Here is a 20,373-nt window from a genome sequence, read left to right as displayed (position 1 = left end):
AAACAACAACATAATCAAACCAGACAACGTATAACCAACCTGAAATTCCACTTCATCTGCAGTCATTGCTCCACCAGCCCTAGCCAAATGGCCAAGAACTCTACTAGCATGTGTCAACACTTCAGGATCCCGCTTTACCTCAAACACACTCCGCATATAAATAGCAAACTTTGACACTTTGGATGCATTCTCTCCAAGTGCTACGTCTATTAACTCATCAGTTGCTCTTAATGCTCCCAAGTTCTCAGCAACCTCGTTACTCTCTAATAAACTAGAAATTCTTTCATATAAATGATCCATAAAACGGGGAAATGCTTCTCCACTTATATCACGTGCTTCTTCCTCTAGATGTTTTCTCAATGCTAATGTCGCCCCCTCCTTCAACATAACAGCACAGGCATTCCAACATCAAAACCAAACAAATTTTTAAATGCATGAATAAATAACCACAAAAACAGACAACAAAAGAGCCAAAAACTCTCATTTTCCACTGTAGTCTCTGACTTTTCTAATAACTTAATTACTGATTGGTAATTAAATACGAATGCTTAATTAAAAATTCACTTTGTTAATTTCTATCAAGTATTACTCCATCATGAATTACTGATTATACGCAAAAACTAACAAGAAACACATTTCTCCATTCAAAACCAGAAAAATTAATTTACTAAGAGGAAAAGCAACAAAACGCGTAACTCTAACACACTCACGTTTCCGCTTTCACCTTTCTTGATTTCTAATTTTTCTAGTAACTCAATTAGTGATCAGTACAAAAAACTATTGAATGTTAACTTTGATAATTACTAGTAACTCCATCGCTGATCACTAATTGAACACAAAAACCTACGCGACAATTAACTTCGCTGAAATTAACGAGAGATTTAGCGATACCTTAGGGTTGCCGCGAGTGCAGAGGTCGGCAAGGATGCGATTAAGAGCGTCGAAACTTCCGCCGCCGGGGGCGGTGGTTGCAGGCCCGACCAGAAAACGGAGGGACTGCGATGTGGAGGCCATTTTTAACAGAAACCTAACTACTACTAATCTTTCTAACTTAACTTAACTTAGCAGCAATTGCTGTATGGATCTTGTTTAAGACATCGACTTTTCTTAAAAGGGAAAGCGGGAGAGCGAGGGCTTCACTTTCACAGAGAGAGGGGAGATGCTTCAAACTAGAGAGGGTTTTTTTGTGCTCTCTCTTTTATTTTCTATTTTTTTATTTTTCAAGAGAGAGATGCACACGTTATAAGTACGCGTGGAGGCTGTAAGAAGCGAGTGATGATGGGCATCTGTTATCTTTCACCTTTTGCGCTTTCTGTTCGTTGCGTCCAGGATCGGGACCGTTTATGTTATTATTTTTTAGTTTAGTGACGAGACTGTCTATATTAAAAAAAAGGAACAAGAAAATGGAACTGAGTCTAAAAATCGCAAAATATCTGGACTTTTTTTTTTTTATTCATTTTGAAACTTTTTTTATGAAAATTTAATTCATAAACACTAATCTCAAGTAAACATTGGGTTTTTTTATAATAATTTTATTCATAAAATAATAAATAGAATATAAACATTATTAAATTTAAAATGAATCTAATATAAAATATATATATTTATATTATAGAAGTGTGTGTGTATAGAATATTTATAGTTTTTGAATCCAATATATATAATAACATTATTTAATATATATATATATATATTATAATTTTATTTTACATATGATAAACAGATAATGATTATTCATTTTAACACTTTGATAAAAAAAATATATATATATAAATTTTTTATTCGTTGAATAATAAATAAGATATAAATATCTAGAATTTCGCCCATGAATACTTATTTTCATCTTCATTAGTTGTTATTTTTTTTTAACATTATATTAAAATAAAAAAATAAATTTGATTTATCTATTTATATGAATATTAAACTAGGTTAAATTTTTTTTTACATCGATAGTAGCTTCAGTAGTTGATGTGCAAGGCAATTTTAATGTTTTAGATTGTAACATAATGGTTGCTTGATTTTCTATATTTTTTTTCAATAAATAATGTGTCATTCATCTTTTTATTAAAAATAATACTGGCCTTTGCTTCTTTTTTTATTCCTTTTTTTTTCCTTGTTTTTTTTTTGTCCTTTAAAAAAATTATTATGTTCACTTATCATTTTTGACACCATTCTTAAATATTATAGTAATTTTTTTTTAATATTAACAATTTATTTTCAATTATTATGTATCTATGAAAATAATAACATTAATAATAAATTATTTATGAAAAATCAATTCAAATTATTTTTTATTCTTAATTTTTTTTAATTGGACATGATTTTACTGGTAAAAATATTACAAATTTTTATCTCAATCAATTCATTATTGAAGGATGAAATGAAAAGGAAGATAATTTTTTTAAATAAAAAACAAAAAATAATAATTTGAGTCATCATAGGTTAACACAACAAATTTGTGACCCAAATCATAATACCGGAATAACTTAATAGAAAAAAAATCACAAAAATCAATTCTCAACTAATTAAGCATACAACCTAGGTCACGAGAATGAGATTACTCCATAAAAAAAAATAAAAAAATTACAAAACTCAATTTCAAAACAATTCATTGTTGAAGAATGAGATCGAAAAAGACCTGAAATACATTACTTATGTATCATTGGAAAATGCATTAACATAAATACGACAATGAGAAGTGGCAGTACAAAAGTGTGTAAACTATAAACAATTTAAAAAAAAGTGAAAAAAAATAATAATATGAGGCATCTTGGGTTAACTCGACAAACTTGCAACCCGGGTCATGAGACCAAATAACTTGATATAAAGTAAATTAAAAAAATCACAAAACTTAATTCTCAATAAACTAATCTCACAATCTAAGTAATGAGAATGAGATTACCACATAAAAAATAAATCTAAAAAAATCATGAAGTTTGGCTATTGTTGGATTATGAAATAAAAAATAAACATTTTTTTAAAATGAGTCAATATGGGTTAACCCAGTAAACCCACGATGTAAATCATGAGATCATGATAACTTAACCTAAAGCAATTTTAAAACAATCATGAAGTCCAATTCCTAACTAACTAAATGTCAAAAACCAAAATTGAAAAGAAAACGAATTAGAAAAAAAGAACCCAAAAAAAAAGATAGAGGAGAAGAAAAAAAGAGAGAAAATCAGTATTACAAGACTGTGATAACCATAGTTTTTAGACCCGGCCCGGTCCAAGGCCCGGGTTTCGGGTTTTGACCGGTCGTCCGGATTAATTCTTTTTTTTAAATCAAAACGATATCGTTTTAGTAAAAAAAAAATGTCAATGGGTTGCAACCGGATTTTTGACCGGATATTGCCTGGTCAACTAGGTCGCCAGGTCAATCGGGTTTTTTCTTTCCCTATTTTTTCTTCAACCCGGGTCGACCCACCGGGCCAGGTTTCAAAACTATGATGATAACCCTATTAAAAGCAAAACAATATAAACTATGAAGCTTAATTTATAATCAACACAATGTTGAAAGCAACATTAAAACAAAAATATTAAATTAAAAAAAAGATAAGAAAATGACTTGAGTCAACTCAGGTTAACTTGTGAAACCCGCGATCCAAGTCTTAAGATAAAGATATCCTCATAGACAGTAAATTAAGAAACATTATGAAGTCATACTCTTAATAAATATAACGTTAAAGGTTGAAATTAAGAAAAATAAATAAATCTACAAGATCAGTATATAATCCAATAAAAAAAATGAAACTTAATTTCAAAACAACCTAATGATAAAGAATAAAATTAAAAAATAAATATGTTGTTAAATAATAAAAATAAAATAAACGCTATTAACATACCCTTTATTTATTTATTTTTAATTGCGATTTTGTATAATTCGAGATCTTTGCCCCTTCTGATGAAATGGGAAACTAGTGTGCTTGTACACCAACAACAAATCAAGCATGGCTTATTCTTCAAATATAATGTGAAAATGTATTCGTCCCGGGCTTGTGTTTTTCAGAAGAGTACCCAAAATGACTGCTTATTGGCTTTAAAGGCCTGCTTGATTTTTATCTATGATGACTCAATTATATACGAACAACATTTTTTTTATGATTTTCACCAATAATAACCAAACTCTAAAAATTGTAGCTGTTTTTTTAGTATTTTTTTTTTAATTTGACTCTTTAACAACCAAATTTTTTTATTTAGTTTTTTTTTTAAAAAAATTTTATTTAGTTGTTTTGAAAATTATGCTTTATATTTTTTTTATTGGGTTATATATCGTTCTCATTGATTTTTTTCTCTCAATTTCAACATTTAACTTTAGATGTATTGAAAGTAGGGCATCATGATTTATTTTTCATTTGATTGTTATGAATTTATCTCTATCTCATGATACAGGTCGTGAGTTTAACATGTTAACCTGGATTGACTCGACTTTGTTTTGTCACTTTTTTCTAATTTATTTTTTTAATTCATCCTTATACACTATGTTAGTTGAAAATTGAGTTTTATTTTTTTTTCTTTCTATGAGAATATCTCGATCTCATAACTCATGTCGTGATTTTGACAAGTCGATTCAGGTTGAGTTTTTTTTTGTTATTTTTTAATTGGACTTCATATTTTGTTTCGATTTACTTTTTACAATGTTATCTTGATTTCATAGCTCATATCACAGGTTTTGCAGGTTAACCTAAATTGACTCAATTCATTTTTTTGTCCTTTTATAGGTTATTTTTTCAATTTCACCATCTATCAACTTAATCTTTTTTTTTCTATTTAGTTTTTTTTTAATTTCATCATTTAATATTAGGTTGTTTGAGAAATAGGCTTCATATTTTTTTCTCGATTTGCTTTATGCACATGTCTCATGGATTTTTTTTCTTGATTTCAACCTTTAACATTGGATCTGTGTGAAATGGAGATTCATATTTTTTTTCTTTTGCTTGTTATGAAGTTATCATGGTCTCATGACCAAGATCGATGGTTTAACATGATAGCTCGGTTGACTTTGATTGTTTTTTTTATCATTTTTTTTAATCCTTCAACACTGAGTTGGTTGAAAATTGAGCTTCATAATTATTTTTTTCTTATTTATACAGAGTTATCTCAATCTTATGACCCAAGTCGCGGGTTTAACAGGTTAACACTGGTTGACTCAGATATTTTTTTTTTAATTTAATATATTTTTTAATTTCATCCTTCAAGATCGGGTTGATTATGAATTGACCTTCATAATTTATCTTGATTTGTTTTCTATAGGGTTATCATGGTCTCACGACCTAGGTCGTAAATTTAACAGGCTAACTTGGGTGGATCCAATATGTCATTGTCTTAATATTTTTTAAAAAAATATTATCTAGTGTATCAATGTATCAATATATAAAAAAAACACGCCCAATATACATCATATTTTGAGGTCATGATTAAAACATTAACAATACTTAGATATTCTTGTACATTAAAAAAGTTGATCTAACCTGCAGCGCAACACAAGCCAATAATTCAGGCAATACCTATAACATGTTAAATCCACATAAAAAGCAAATGAACAATCAAATCCTAATTGAAGGATATGAAATAAAATAAAATATTTTATGTATGTATTTTACTCTGATTTATCTCTTGACTCCTAATGTATCAACATATAACATGCATCAAACCCACACAATAATATCCTTTATTTATTAATTAACAAAAAAACTAAAACTCGTGGGGGCATACACTGTGCAAAATGCATTATGAATCCCCTCACATGGCACTATGAATTGACTTTTTTTCGGTGCTTTTTTTGGTCTTTTTTTTTTAATTTGACCCTTATTGGACTAGATTATAAGCCAATTTGTCAGGGGAGGATAAGATTAAAAGAAAGGTGACCAAAGTATAAATTACACAGGGAATGAATGGCTTTAAAAACTTTGGGCAAAATATTTAACGTTGTCCCTATACTTTATAAATTATATATAATTGGTCCCTTTAGTTTCCAAAATTAGAAGGAAAAATCAATTTTGATCTCAAACTTTATTTTTTTTATTTTTTAGCCAAGGTGTGAGAAATGTGAGAGAAAGTCGTTAGAATTCGGTGTTACAAAGATAAAAAATTTTGTTGGCATCGATTTAGGACACCAAAAAGTTGAAATCCATGTCGAATTGTTCATTTTGATGAGGGGAGCTCGTATTAGGGGTTTTTTAAAAAAATATATATATTTGATCTTAGTAAGATTTTTGGTTTCAGGTTTTAGAATTGTTTTTTTGGGACATGAACGGGTTTATCGAGTTGCCTATGATATTTTCTAGGTATTTTGGGTGAAAGAAATAGGCAGGAAATTCAATTTTTGGGCTGAACAAACCATCAGCACTGTTTTTTCGGCTAGTTGTCGAAAACTTGGCAATACAAATGACTCGTCATCTTACATTTTTTCCAAAAAAATCAGGGTGGACAATATGCAAAAACAAAAAAAAAGAGGTCTTAGTCGGGCGAGCCCTGATGGAATGGGTCAGGCGAGTTGGCATGGCTTACGAGGCTTAGTTGCGTTGCCTTTTCTTTTCTTTTTTTCTAAATTATTTTTTTCTTTTTTTTTTAAATTAATGCCTTTTACATGTTTTTTTTTAAATATTTTTTTGTTTATATTTAGATTAATAATCCTATTTTATTTTATTTAGAGAACAATTATTTTTTGGTTATTTTGTATGCATTTAATTTTTTATGAGTTTTTTCTCATTTATCTATAGTTTTTTTTAATCTTTTGTAAAGATGAACTTTATTTTTCAATACAAAATATTTATTTTAAGATAATAAATCTAATATGTGCAGCCTTACATACTATTATTTTCATATTATTTTATTAAATCAATTTAATGTTAGTGTCTATTTTTATTATTATTTGATTGAATAAAAAAATATTTTAATAAACAAATTTAGCAAACATAACTGGGTAAATATCCCGTCTTACGAGATTAAATATCTTAATCTATATCTGTCACTTGATTTTTTCAGTTTTATTTTTATTTATCGTTTATGGCCTTTTTTTCATTTATTAACATACGTAGTTTTTTATTTATTTGATCACATGTATATATAAACTATAAAAATATTTCAAAAAAGCCTATATGTATAATTTTTTTGTTGAAAAACAATATTTGGCCCGCGGCGAAGCATGGGTCAAGTATCTAATAAAAATCTAAAAGAGGTGGCCTTTTCACAGTGTACACACCATTGTTCACTCTCACATTTTATTGTGAATCTATTATTCAAAATTTTTTACTTTGATTTCAATTTCGTCCTCAAACTTTTTTTTGCGCAGTTGCATCATTTTTGGGCCAAGTTGAAGGGCAATTTTGATATGAAAGTTTATTTTTGTTATTTTTAGTCTGTGTATTGAGAGAGGAGAGAGAGAAGCCACTGGATTCTGATGGTAAAGAGAAAAAAATATCATTAGCCCTTATTTCGGCTACTAAAACGGTCGATATTTATGTCAAATGGTTCTATTTTATAAGGGGAGTTCAGCTTAGGTGCTTTTTTTTTTATCTTGAAAGTGCCTAAAAAAATAAATCTAAGCTTGAAAAAGATTTTGGTTTTAGGTAGATTTTGGGTTTTGGTATGTTTTTTTGGATTTTTTAGACCATTGATAGGTTTATCAAGGTTCATAAGGTGTTTTCTAGGTGTTTTGGGTAAAAAATGGGTTTTAAGGTAAAAAAACCTTGAGCCCTGTTTTTTCGGCTTCCACAATGGCTGAACTCGGGTAAAAAAAGACAACACGTTGTCTGACGCAATAAGTAATGCATAAGATTATTTATTTTTTTTCAAAAAGAATTGACAGTAGGTGACGCATCATCTGATATATGTTTTTTCAAAGAATAATCATCATTCACCCCATATGCAGTAAAATCAATATCAAGGGCTTGCGTGCCTAAACAAAACGGGCCAAATAGGTTAACCTGGCTTGTAAGGCTTAATAGAGCCTGGTCTTTTCCTCTTTTTCTAAATTGTTTTTTAATTTATTTTTAAATTGATGCTTTTTATTTGTGTTTTTTCAAAATTATTATTTTTATTTGTATTTAAATTAATATCCATTCTCCCTTTTATTTTGTTTATATAGCCTCTTTTAAATTATAATTATTTTCTATGTGTTTATTTGTTAAAGAAATTATTTTAATTCATTATATTATTTTAATGTTTTATATAAATAAAAAGATATTTATTTGTAGATAGCATTTCTAATGTGTGTAACCTTACATAATATTTTTTTTCTTTTATTTTTTTCAATCAATTTCATGTATTTTTGTTTCCATTATCATTTGATTGAATGAAATTTTGATTTTGGTAAACAAAATATTCAAAGAGACCGAATGTAAGGCATGTGCAGCAATGTCAAATATTTTGATCTATACATGTCTATCAATTTTCTATTTTTTCTATTCATTTATTGTTAATGATTTTTTTTTATTTTTTAACACACATGGTTCTTAATATATTTGATTATATGCATATATAAGTTTTTCAATTTAAACTTATAATTTTCTATGTATAAATATGCGTCTAGTAAGAAAACAACTAAAACAGAAGGAGGATTCATTGTAGCCTCCCTCATGTTTTCTTATTTACCATTATAGTGTGGTGACTTTTTTTGTCTTTAACATAAAAAATTGTTTGTCTTTAAACTAGGGGCATTTTTTGTCTCTGCATACGGTTCATAGGTATTATGGATTTGTTTGGGGATATTTTTATATATGCAATATATTTATGAAAAGTAAAGGAACCCAAATGCCCGTGGGATAAAAAAAAATTAACATTATAAGGCAGTGGTGTTGTTGTCCTTTTCTTTTTTAGGATACTGTAAAATTACATATATGATCTTAGGGGCAAAAAAATTAAGTCGTTGAAACAAGGGTATTGACGTCTTTTTCTCTCGGTTTTTTTTTTGTAATTACTGGTTTGATTGAGGGTGGTAACATGATTTACTATTTAATTTATAATTTTTAAATGCAAAAGGTTGTTGGCGCGTGGGAGGCGCAATGCACTTTGGGCAGTGCGTGTGGCGTCTTCCAGTGATAGAAAATGAGCTTCCGCCGTCTCATTTGGCTATCCTTCGTGTCGTTTTCATTTATTGGTGGCTTGTGTTTGCTAATGATGGTTGGTTTGTCGTCGATGACCCTTTCTTTCCCCTATTCATTTCTCTCTCCTACCCCAAAAAATCAACTCTAGTCTTTATTGATGTTGGTGTTCCAGATTCAATCATTTGAGTTTTGATTTTTTATCTTTCTCATTTTCTCTTGTGTTAAAGTTTTATTTGTTCTCAATCTAATCCTTTAATTCAAATTTGTATATGTAATATTTTCAATTAGGTCCTTGTACTTTCAATTTTTTTTCATTGCTCTTTTATTAAAGTTTTTATGATTTTTAATTTTATCCCTCATATCAAGTTTTGTGTTTTTGTTTTTTCAATAGGAACAGTACTAATTTTGATGTGGATCCTTTTCTTTTATTGTTTTTGTCTTTTTGTCAAAAAAATTATGGTCTTTAATTTTATCCTTCAAATCAAATTTATGTTTTTTGTTATTTCAATAATAATAATAATAATGGTACATCATTCTAAATTATAATTTAGAACAATAAATTCTAAAAAATTCTAAATTATATTTTAAAAAATTCTAAATGAATATAAATTTGAATTCTATTCAAATAAAATGGAATAAAAATCCAATATATAAAACATATTATTTAAATTAAATGTTTTATATAAATTTAAATGTATCAGATGTAGTATATTAATAAAATATAATAGGTAATTAGATGTAGAATATATGTCGTAGCTATTCACATATAGGATCCAGATAGTGCGTGTCAATACCAAGACAAAAAAAAAATGTCGATGTAGTTGGATAGTAAAATTTCATTTTGCCAAGAAACAAACACGGTAATAGTAGTAATGATGGTAATGGTGGTGGTTATAACAATAACAACAACACAACATCAGCAGCAGCAATAAGAACAAGAATAAGAATGATAATGACAATAATAATAATAGCGATAATGATAATAATAGTAATATATATTAATAATAATAGTACTAGTTATAGTAGTAGTACTACTACTAATAATAATCTTCAAATCAAGTTTATATTTTTTTTGTTATTTCAACAACAACCGTAATAGTAACAATAGTAATAGTAACAATAATTATAGTAATGTTACTAATAATATTACTAACAATGTTGTTGTTGTTGCTGCTGCTAATAATAATAATAATAATAATAGTTATGGCCATGGTGGTGGTGGTTATAATAATAATAATAGTTGTAGTAGTAGTGATAATGATGATAATAATAATGGCAATGCTAATAATAATAATAGTTGTGGTGGTGGTAATAATAATGATGATGATAATGATGATACTAATAGTGATAATAATAATGAAACTGATAAAAAAAAAACAACTAAAAAGAAAGGGGTTTCCCTATAGCTATAAAGACAATCAACTGTTCATTACAATGGTCAAGTGACGTCGATGACCTTAAAAAAACGACCTACCCTAGAGCCATGGGTGTTTTTTATATTTTCACATAGCTTGCTAGTTATTATAGGTTTGGTTATGGGTAATTTTGTTTATTTAATATTTTTAATAATAGTAAAATAACAAAAATACCATAGAGAATAAAAGAATTATCACAGCAAAGATAATGGTATTTTAGTATTTTTATTTTTTTAATAAATAATCAAATTAAACATGAGCCCTTTAATCCAAGAAATGTAAGTAATTGGTGTTAGGGGTGTTAAGGGTTATTTAGCCTAGATTTTTGTTGTTATTAATTGTATGTTTGATTGAGGATGATAACGTAATTTAATATTTCAATAATATTTTTAAATTTAAAGAAAATGCTGGCATTTTAGGGCTCGGGTGGTCAAAAATAGGCTTCCACCGTATAATTTGATTCATCGATGTCTCCTCTTTTATTATGGGTAGCGCATATTGTCCAAAAATAAACAATGTTGTTTTAGCCTTAATTAGTGTTGTTACACATTTATCATAACTGTTTTTATGTATTTTTAACCTCATTTCAATACCTAAACATCATTTTTTTTAATAAAAAAATAGTTTGGCCGTAGCAAAACGCGTATATCAAGGCCAATAGAAAACACTAAAAGATATGGGGTTTTCATTGTAGCAATCCAAAATGAAAACCCCACCTTGCTCCTTATTTACACAAAACAAGAGGCAAGGTATTATGATCTTTGCATGGGGACAACTATGTTTTTCTTAGGCGCTATTTGGGAATGTGACCTAAGCAGTGTTTCACATATTTTTTTTACTTGATTTTTTTTTTTAAAATTATTTTGATGTGCTAATGTTAAAAATAATTTTTAAAAATTTAAAAATAATTATTTTGATGTTTTTTTGTGAGAAATATCAATTTGAAAAACAATTACTACCACACCACCAAACACATCATTAGAACAATGTAATTAGATAAGTAATCTTATAGAAAGAAAAAAAAAACACCTTTATGTTAAAGGGGTTTGTAGTGATTTTGTTGTTTTGTTGCACAATTAAATAACAAAAATATCCCTAAAATAAAAAAATGATATTGTCTTGCAAGGTTTTTACATCGGTTTTTTTTTGTTATTTTAAAAAGCAATCAAGGATATTTTTATATTTTAATAATATAAAATATTTTTTAAAAAGTTATTGCCACGTGCAATTAGGGGTATTTTTATTTTTTAATAATATAAAATATAGTGTGTACGGTACGTGTAGGCAATGAATGGTCGCACCATCATCAGTGTCTGTTTTTTTTTCCTTTTCTTTTTTTTTCTCTCTCTTCTCATCCTAAAATGTGCACCTTGGTCCTCTTTGGTTTTGGTATTTAAATTCTAGTCTTTATTCTCTTGATTTTTTTATTTTTTTTCTAGGCTTTTTTATTAAATTTTTGTTTGTTTTCAATTTACTCCTTTAATTATAATTTCTCATATGTTATGTCTTCTAATTCAACCCTTGTTCGTTTTGTTTTTCATTTTTTTTATTGACCCTTTTATTTTATATTTTTTGGTTTTTAATTTCATCATTCAATCAAAATTTATGGTGTATTATTTTTTTTCTAATTTGATCATTATTCTTTTATTTTTCCCTTTTGTTAAAGTCATTTTGTTTTCAATTTAACCCTACAATAAAAAAAAAATTGGTTGCCCTCTAATTTTTATTTTATTTTTAGCCTCATTATTTTAATTGCAATTTTTTATTTTAGATCTTTTCGTGTAATTTTTTTTCCTATATAATTCTTCAGCGTTTGATTTGTTAAAGATTAGGCCTTTCAAGTTTTTTATTCATGGTGCTTCCGGTATAATGTTCCAAGTCACATGTTTGAAAAGTTAATTCGGGTCGACTTTTTTTTTCTCATTTTATTTTGTAATTTTATCATTCAACATTATTTTTTTAAAAAGATTGGGGTTATAACCCAAGTTGTCTGTCTTTTTGTTTTTTGTTTGTTTATTGATGTTTTTTTAACGTGTCTTTTCTTTTTAAAATATTTTTTAATTTATGCTTCGATTAATTTTCATTCTCCATGATTTTATTTTATTTTTCGCTTATTTAACCTCTTTTTAATAGAGGTTTTCTCTTAGTTATTTTTTATGTTTTTATTTTTTGAAAATATTATTATGGTTCATCTATAAATATTTTTTTTTATCTTTTTTTTAGATTAATTTTTTAAAAAAAATAAAAAAAAAATATTTATAATATGTGCAAATTTGTATAAATGTTTTTTTTCTCTTGTCTTATTCAATCAATTTCAGGTGTTTGTTTGTTTATATTATCATTTGATTGAATAAAAAATTGATTTTGATAAATAAATTCAGTAAACATAATCGAATAAATGTTCAATATTGCAAGATCAAATATTTTAATCTATATTTATCTCTTAATTGTTTCTAATTTTGTTTAATGTTAATGGTTTTTTTTCTCATTTATTCAAGTAGATGGTTCATGGTTTATTTTGTTCAGATACTTTGATTTACTTTTATGTTAAAAAATGTGTTTATAAAACTTGTATATCCTATTTTTTTTATTGAAAAAATATACAACATGTTGTATAGCACGTGTCAAGTAATTTTTTGGTTTTTTTCTCAATTTAACACTTTAATATATATATATATATATTTCTCTGTTGAGGAAATTGTACTCTCTCAAAAAATATTTCTTTTTGATTGATTTTATATATTAATCTGATTTATTGTTTTTTCTTTTCAATTTTAACCTTTAATACATTAGATCTATTAGAAGTAGTTATGAGTTTATCTCAATCTCAAAACCCGAAACCCGAATTGCGGGTTTAATAGGTTGGCTTGATTTTTTTTCCTGTATTAGAAGAATCATGTTATGAGAAATAATATTTAACTTCATAAAAATAAGAATTTTTTTTTTATTTCAACATTTAATATTAAATTAATTAGAAATTTACTTTTGTTTTTTTTATTTTTTTATAAAGTTATTTTAGTCTCACAAAATATCAATCTGATTTATTGGAAATTGTACTCTCTCAAAAAATATTTCTTTTTGATTGATTTTATATATCAATTTGATTTATTGTTTTTTCTTTTTAATTTTAACCTTTAATACATTAGATCTATTGCGGGTTTAATAAGTCGGCTTGGTTTTTTTTTCTGTATTAGAAGAATCATGTTATGAGAAATAATATTTAACTTCATAAAAATAAGAATTTTTTTTTATTTCAATATTTAATATTAAATTAATTAGAAATTTACTTTTGTTTTTTTTTATTTTTTTATAAAATTATTATCTAAGTCGTGAATTTAACATTCTAGCAAAGTTTATTTATTTATTATTATTTTTTTAACAAGAAGAACCATACCACATTGTTATAAGAGGTTATTGTTCCGAGCTACATCTATATTTTTTGCCTAGATTCTGTCATTGAGCTATTTTAAGAACAGAGAGAAGAAGCAAACTATCTGATCTGGTCCCGAGCCCGAAGACTAGTTTCCTCACCTGAAACTAAAAAATCAAGTTGCAAAACTCCAGATGCAACAACATCAGCTCATTTGCCATATTTGGTTAAAAAATTGCTAAGCAAAACAAAAAGAAAAAGAAAACCTGTATTAACAATGGAAAACTACAGAATCACTGCTTAATCACAAACAATGAAACAATCTAACTCGGCAATTAAATAGCGATTCAATCACTAGAGAGGACATCAATCAGAAATTGCTTTTGATTTGTGGGTCACGGAGAAGTGACTTGGTTTCTAATTCTGCTAGAGCGCCTAACTGGAGTGATCACCTCTTCATCTTCATTTCCCTTCAAAACCAAAATAGAAAAGACACACATAAGATAAAAATTCAAGTTATAGCTGTAATGTATACACACAAGCATAAATGGACAATTGGATCTTACATGCTTGCTAATCTTTTCATACGTGGTGAAACTGCCGTAAGAAGGCGAACCCATGGAGCCAACAGAGTAATCCGGCGAAGCCATGAATTCTCTCCTGTAAATGTTCTTCCTAGGCTTCCTCTCACAGCTATGAGCTTCACTTGTACCCCCCTGTCCTTTCTTGCTGCAGGACAAGCTGAAACTGCTCATTTCCGATGGGCATGACTCTCCAACAATGTCTGTATGTTCTGCTGCAACTGGCATTGGGCTATCATCCAGTTTCTTAGTGGCTGGCATTTGATCCACTGCAGATGCAGCATTTCGAGTTGTGGGAGTTTGACTTTTCATATAAACGAAGGCTGTTCCAAGTAGACTGAAAACAATCAAGGAAATTCCCACCATTATCTGTGCTGAGCGTGTGTTCACTAAATCTGAACTCCGTAGATTTTCTGTTGCAGCACCTGCAAGTATTTCAAAATTGACCTCTGATGCAGGGGACTCAATACCTGCAGAACTAATATCATTTATACCTTGAGATGGCATGGAATTCAAGATTTCTGGTTGAATTTCTGCAGCTTGTGGGATCAGAACAGACTGGTCTTCAAGGACCATGTTACTTTGAAGCTCCACAACGTTGGCAGCAGTTTCAGCACTTTCTTGGATGACTTCTTGTGCTGACTTACCAGTTTCAGTCACCCCAGATCCGGGGCGCAGATTTGCTACTTCAGACTCGGGAACACTAAACTCTTCAGAATCCGGAGCACTATTAAAATCCCAATCATTTTTAACTCCTACGACTTCAATAGTCTCGTCAACTGCACTTGGTTGATCTTCTTCATCCGATAGATTAACGCTGACCTCTGCCCCCTTTATGGACTCGGGAACACCAAACTCTTCAGAATCCGGAGCACTATTAAAATCCCATTCATTTTTATCTCCTACGACTTCAATGTTCTCGTCAACTGCCCTTGGTTGATCTTCTTCATCCGCTAGATTAAAGTTGACCTCTGCCCCCTTTATGGACTCCAAAACTTTCTCTTCATACTTAACTTTCGATCTTAAAATGCTCTGGTCAAATACAAATTGACTATCAACTATGTCATCCTCGAGCAAAACGGTCAAATTAGCATACTGAAAAGGACCCAAAATGTGCACGCCTCTGAAGCAGTTTATCAGATTATGCGTGTAACACAGAGACTGATGTAGCCAAAGCTGGACCTTTTGAGCTAGAACATCAAAAGTTTGCCTGTTATACTCTGAGAATTCAGGTGGGACATATGGCTCGAAAAAGGTAAAGTTATTGAGCACAGAAGGATCCATGACTTGGGATTTAGAAACTGAAACATATAAAAATCCAACAGTCAGGACCGAAAGCAAAGCGATGAACTTTCTTCTTGTATAGAAACGTGATTTAGGCACCCTTTTCTCTTCAGCCTTCTCCACAGAAGTACTAATGGAATTGGGTTCAGATACAAGCAGCTCCTCCTCCTCCACATAAGTACCAATGGAAATGGGCTCGGATGCTGGCAGCAACTCTTCCAGCTCCTCTTCTTCTTTCACCTCATCACTTGAAGAAGCATCCGATTCTTTCACCTCATCAGCCAAAGAAGCATCCGATTCTTTCCGTGAATCATCAGAGTGACTGTCTTCTGCTTCACTAACTTCAGTTTCCGAAGAGCACTCAGATGCAAAGATCTCCTCAAGTGGTTGGCCATCTCTTTCCTTGTTTAGATAAAGCTCAATTCTAGGGTTGGGCCTATAATGAAGAAACTGAGGCCTTGGTGAGAGGTAATTAGTCTTAGGATCATAAGTAGGCACTGATGGATCTGCATCAAGAGGTGCCAAAGCAGGGTTTGGAAATGAAGAAGAAACCCTTGGACTAATCTCAAAACTTGGATCAAGATTAACACAATCCTTCTCCATAGTTAGGTTCTCTGATGACAAGTCCAAATCATCTTTAGAACTCGAATCTACCATTAAATCAACATGTTCCTCACTTTTGGAATCCTCATTGTCTCCCAAGTAAGTGACTGTTGAATCAAACGAGACCTCCTTCTTCTGATTCAAACCCTTGTTCGGCTTTGAGTACAAGTCTTCCATCAAAGGGCTTTTAGTATCAGAAAACGAGATTGAAGTGCGAATTTGCTCATTCCAGTCTGCCAAGATTTTCTTTCTTGGAGATGCATTAATTTTTGAAGCTGCAGAAATTGTTGGAGACATGAAATTCTTTGCACCCTTTGCTGGTGAACGTATTCGCACTGATTTCCAATTCTGGTCTTTACCATTTTCTTTGTCCTCGTGATCAGGGAAAGCAACTACTATATTTTCTCTGCTAATGGAGTTTCTTCGAGGATAATCTGCAAAAAAAGAAATTCCAAGGCTGTTAAAGACAAAAAGGGATTTTAACAGAACCAATAAAGCAATTCCAAGGCTGCTGAAGACAAAAAGGGAACTGGATTGTAACATTTTGTACTTTATAATTTTAACAGTAATTATTGGTTTCAAGTAAACTTACTTCAGCGTAACATTAACATGAAGCTACAGAGTTCACTCTAAAACACCCAACATGTTAGATTGCAAAATTGACGTACGAACTAGTTTCCAGCAGCAAAATAAAAACGTTCATAAATGAAATACTTAATTGCTAGACCAGGAATTAACAAGCCATTAAGCCATCATTATATCAAAACCTCATACAAGCAAGCACCTAATGCAACGATTTTCTATCCTTTCCCTTACTTCCCCACATTTTCTTGTAAACCAATCAAACCATAAACAAACATCAAACCCGACAAGCTATTTTCAAATAAAAATTAGAATAAAAACAGAGCCCAACTCAATTATAGAAAAGATGAAACAAAACCCAATAAAAATATAGTAATCGTTTATTAACCGCCAAAAAGAAAAAAAAAGAAAAGAAAAGAAATCAAACCTGAAGGAGTATTAACAGGAGTGTTGGGGTTAAAGCTGCCTCCTCTTTGATTGGAAATAATAGAGGGTTTGACAAATGGGCTTCCACTAAAACTCCTTCTCATTGGATTACTACTCTCTGAGTTTCTTGAAGTAGGATTGGTTGGTCTGCTTGGTATTGGAGAGCGAGAATCCAACTTCTTGCTTGCAGCCATGGATTCTTTAGCCAAAGTACTGATTACGGGTAAATCTTGACTGATTTCTTGAATTGAGTGTCAAAAAGTAATCTGTTTAATGTTATGGATCTGATTTGAGAGAGAGAGAGAGAGAGTTTGTTGAGAGGGAAGGGAGAATGATGGCAACGGCTAGTTTTGGAAATAACTTGGGGGATTTAAATATTGTTGGGGGTTGTTGACCGTTGGAGAATGGGATTTGAATAGTGAGGGCAAAAAGGCAGAGCCGTTAGACTTTAGCGGGATTGTGATTTTTATAGCTTGGATTTGTAGCCGTTAAGAAACGACGATCTACTTTGCTTGATTTAATTACTGTATGGAAGCATGGAATATGGATCGTGGAAAGTCCATTTTCAATAAGGTAAATACGGGTTTCACTTCTGAAATTAGATTTATTTTTTTATTTTCCGGTCTCTCCGATTCCGATTTTAGTTTTAAATTTCAAAATAAAGTTTATATTGGAAGATATAAAAGAAGATTAAATACTTTGAGAAACTCAATTTGATTTTAAATAACAAAGTATTTTCAAGTTTGTGACTCCTATATCAATATTAAATAAATGTTCATTGGATTTTAGATATTACTGGCCTCGACACCTACATTTCACCACGGGGTTAGATAATCTTTTTTAGAAAAAAACATGTTCAAATATCAAAATGGTGTAAAAAAGGCATAAAAAAATTAGTTTTGATCACCATAAATTAACATGACAAACTTGTAACCATGGTGATTAGAGTCACGCCAACCCGAGATATATTGCTAAACTTGCGACTTAGATCATGAAATTGGAATAGTCATATAAAAAAATAAAGAGGATTATAAAGTCGTGTTAACTTTTCAAACTTGTGACTTGTATCATAAGACTCAAAGCATCCAATTTGGACAAATTATGAAGTTCAATTCTCAATCAATCAAATATTAAAGGATATAATTGAAAAAAAGAATTTCAATTATACAAAAGAATTAAAAAAATAGCAATTAAAAGAGTGAAAATTAAAATTTAAAAACAAAATAAATTTTATATTTAATTGATGGGTGAAATTAAAAAGAAAAATAAATTTAGTAAAAAGAAAAAAAAATCAAAAGAACGAGGATCAAAATTATTATAAAAATAAAAACAATGTTTTGATTGAAGGGTAAAATTGAAAAGAATAATAACTTTTACAAAAAGATCAAGAAAAAAACAAAAAATAAAAAGAGGACCAAATTGAAAAATATAATACCATTTTTCATTATGTGCATGACGTCGAATAATAGATTTGCCTATTGGATTGAGAGGGTTTTGAGCATGTTGAGAATAACTATAAAACTATGATTTGAATGATTGAGGAGTCATAATCTAGTATTATAGTTACCAAAAAATCATTGGTCTACAAGATTTTAGGTAAAAGAACTAGTTGTGTATAGAAAAGATGTATTACTCATAGTGCACCCTACCTGTTATAAACTATATTATTAATTGATCGTTTTTATATCATGTTTCTATTAATTGGTTTATCTATTATTCAAGATAGATCCCCCTCGGTAAGGAGATCTCTGCCTTATCAAACTAAAATCTAACCATTCTAAGACATGGATTTTAATGTTGTATCTATTTTTATCTTGTATCTTTAATACTTGGGAATATACCTTACAATGTAACTTTATTCCCTTAAATATTAAAGTCTACAATTAATTTCAAATATTTTATTTTTTAAAATTTATTTAATTTAATACCGAGAATATGCATTACGTTGTTAAATTCACACCCCAAATATTAATTAAACAAATTAATTTTTGTAGTATTTTTTAAATTTTAGTCAAATCATAATGGATAATTATTAACTTGTTATTCTCATTGATTGATTTTTGTATTTTTAAAAGCATGATAAAGATGATTTTTTTGTATTTTTTTGAAATTAAAAAAAAACAAGTATTTTTAATACTAGGTAAGTATCTTACACTGTAAGTTTAAAAGTTCAGATATTAAATGAAATAGTTGGAAAACAAGCGAGAAACCAACAAATAATTTTAAAATGATTCTTGGATTTTGTCATAATTTCTTGAAATTATTTGAGGTTCGTTTGGAAAAAATACAAAAAAAAATTAAAAATTATTAAAAAATCAATAAAACGTGTTTGCTTAACTAAAAAATCAAAGGCTTAAAGAAAATACTTTTAAGACTGTGATTCGCTTTAAAAACAAAATATTGCTTTAAAATAAAAACCATTCAAGTCTTATTAAAAATGGAATTTGCCCAGTCCCGCGGTTAAGGCTTCCTGACCCAAAGTTTCCTTTTTTTCTGGAGAGGCCCAACCTAGTTGTATGGTCGGGGCCCAAGACCAATTTGGCCAGCAACATGGCCCATCGTAATAAAAAACTTAGCATCCGATCCAACATATTATAGCCCATCAAACCAAAAGACCAACCCATTGCCCATCTTAGCCCGTGCCCATTCACCATTCATACATATTGAAGTAAAACAAAAGGAAAATACACTCATGCAATATTTACCCTTTTATCAAGCCAAGGTGCGGTGGGATTTTTCAACAAAAAGAAGTGGCATGGATTACGTACGAGACAGTGAAGTAGGGAGGGAACATTACCCGGCCTTGGGTTGTTGGAGTTGATGTCGCTGCTAGTCTAGAAATGAAGAAGATACACTGGGAGGCTCACGGTTGAACCTGTTGGAAAGGGCTACTCATGGTTGAAGATCCTGCCTGAAGCTATCGTGGGTGACTAGGATGATGGCAAATGATCTAGGGTTTGTCAGGTGCCGGTGCAAGCATGATATTGGCTTGGTTTTCGGTTGGAACAGGGAAGGGGTAAGCTGTGTTTTGGATGGTGTAACCGTGTAAGGGGCTTGTTTTTCTC

At 29.6% G+C, this 20,373-nt stretch overlaps 2 protein-coding genes across 6 annotated transcripts in view; both read right to left on the bottom strand.

The window, feature by feature from the left end:
- LOC7470764 (serine/threonine-protein kinase TOR) overlaps window positions 1-1,235 on the bottom strand; it is a 29,425-nt gene extending 28,190 nt beyond the window's left edge. For 2 of the 3 annotated variants that reach the window (XM_024590904.2, XM_024590907.2), the window contains exons 1-2: window positions 892-1,227; window positions 40-378 (exon numbers count right to left, since the gene is read on the bottom strand). In XM_024590904.2, the coding sequence (XP_024446672.1) occupies window positions 40-378; window positions 892-1,014 (462 nt within the window). In that variant the 5' untranslated portion in view covers window positions 1,015-1,227. Of the gene's footprint in view, window positions 1-39; window positions 379-891 lie in introns of all 3 variants that reach the window. The other variant, XR_002979230.2, reaches the window with a different exon arrangement.
- A 12,772-nt stretch (window positions 1,236-14,007) lies between these two features.
- Window positions 14,008-20,373, bottom strand: LOC7470765 (uncharacterized). Of its 3 annotated transcripts, XM_052451018.1 has the most exons (4): window positions 17,310-17,978; window positions 15,383-16,734; window positions 14,399-15,235; window positions 14,008-14,302 (listed from the first exon to the last, which is right to left on the bottom strand). In XM_052451018.1, exons 1-4 carry the CDS (start codon window positions 17,500-17,502, stop codon window positions 14,228-14,230), a joined length of 2,457 nt encoding a protein of 818 aa, XP_052306978.1. In that variant the 5' UTR covers window positions 17,503-17,978; the 3' UTR covers window positions 14,008-14,227. The 3 variants fall into 3 exon arrangements, with proteins under 3 accessions (XP_052306978.1, XP_052306982.1, XP_002300289.1); XM_052451022.1 differs by lacking the exon at window positions 17,310-17,978 and adding an exon at window positions 20,106-20,373 and having other exon boundaries at window positions 14,399-16,734; XM_002300253.4 differs by having other exon boundaries at window positions 14,399-16,734; window positions 17,310-17,975.

Source organism: Populus trichocarpa, chromosome 1 (genome assembly GCF_000002775.5).
Source record: "Populus trichocarpa isolate Nisqually-1 chromosome 1, P.trichocarpa_v4.1, whole genome shotgun sequence".
In the NCBI taxonomy this organism is placed as follows: domain Eukaryota; kingdom Viridiplantae; phylum Streptophyta; class Magnoliopsida; order Malpighiales; family Salicaceae; genus Populus; species Populus trichocarpa.
The sequence above is the reverse complement of the archived record's forward strand: the minus strand, read 5'-3'. Positions and strand labels throughout refer to the sequence as shown.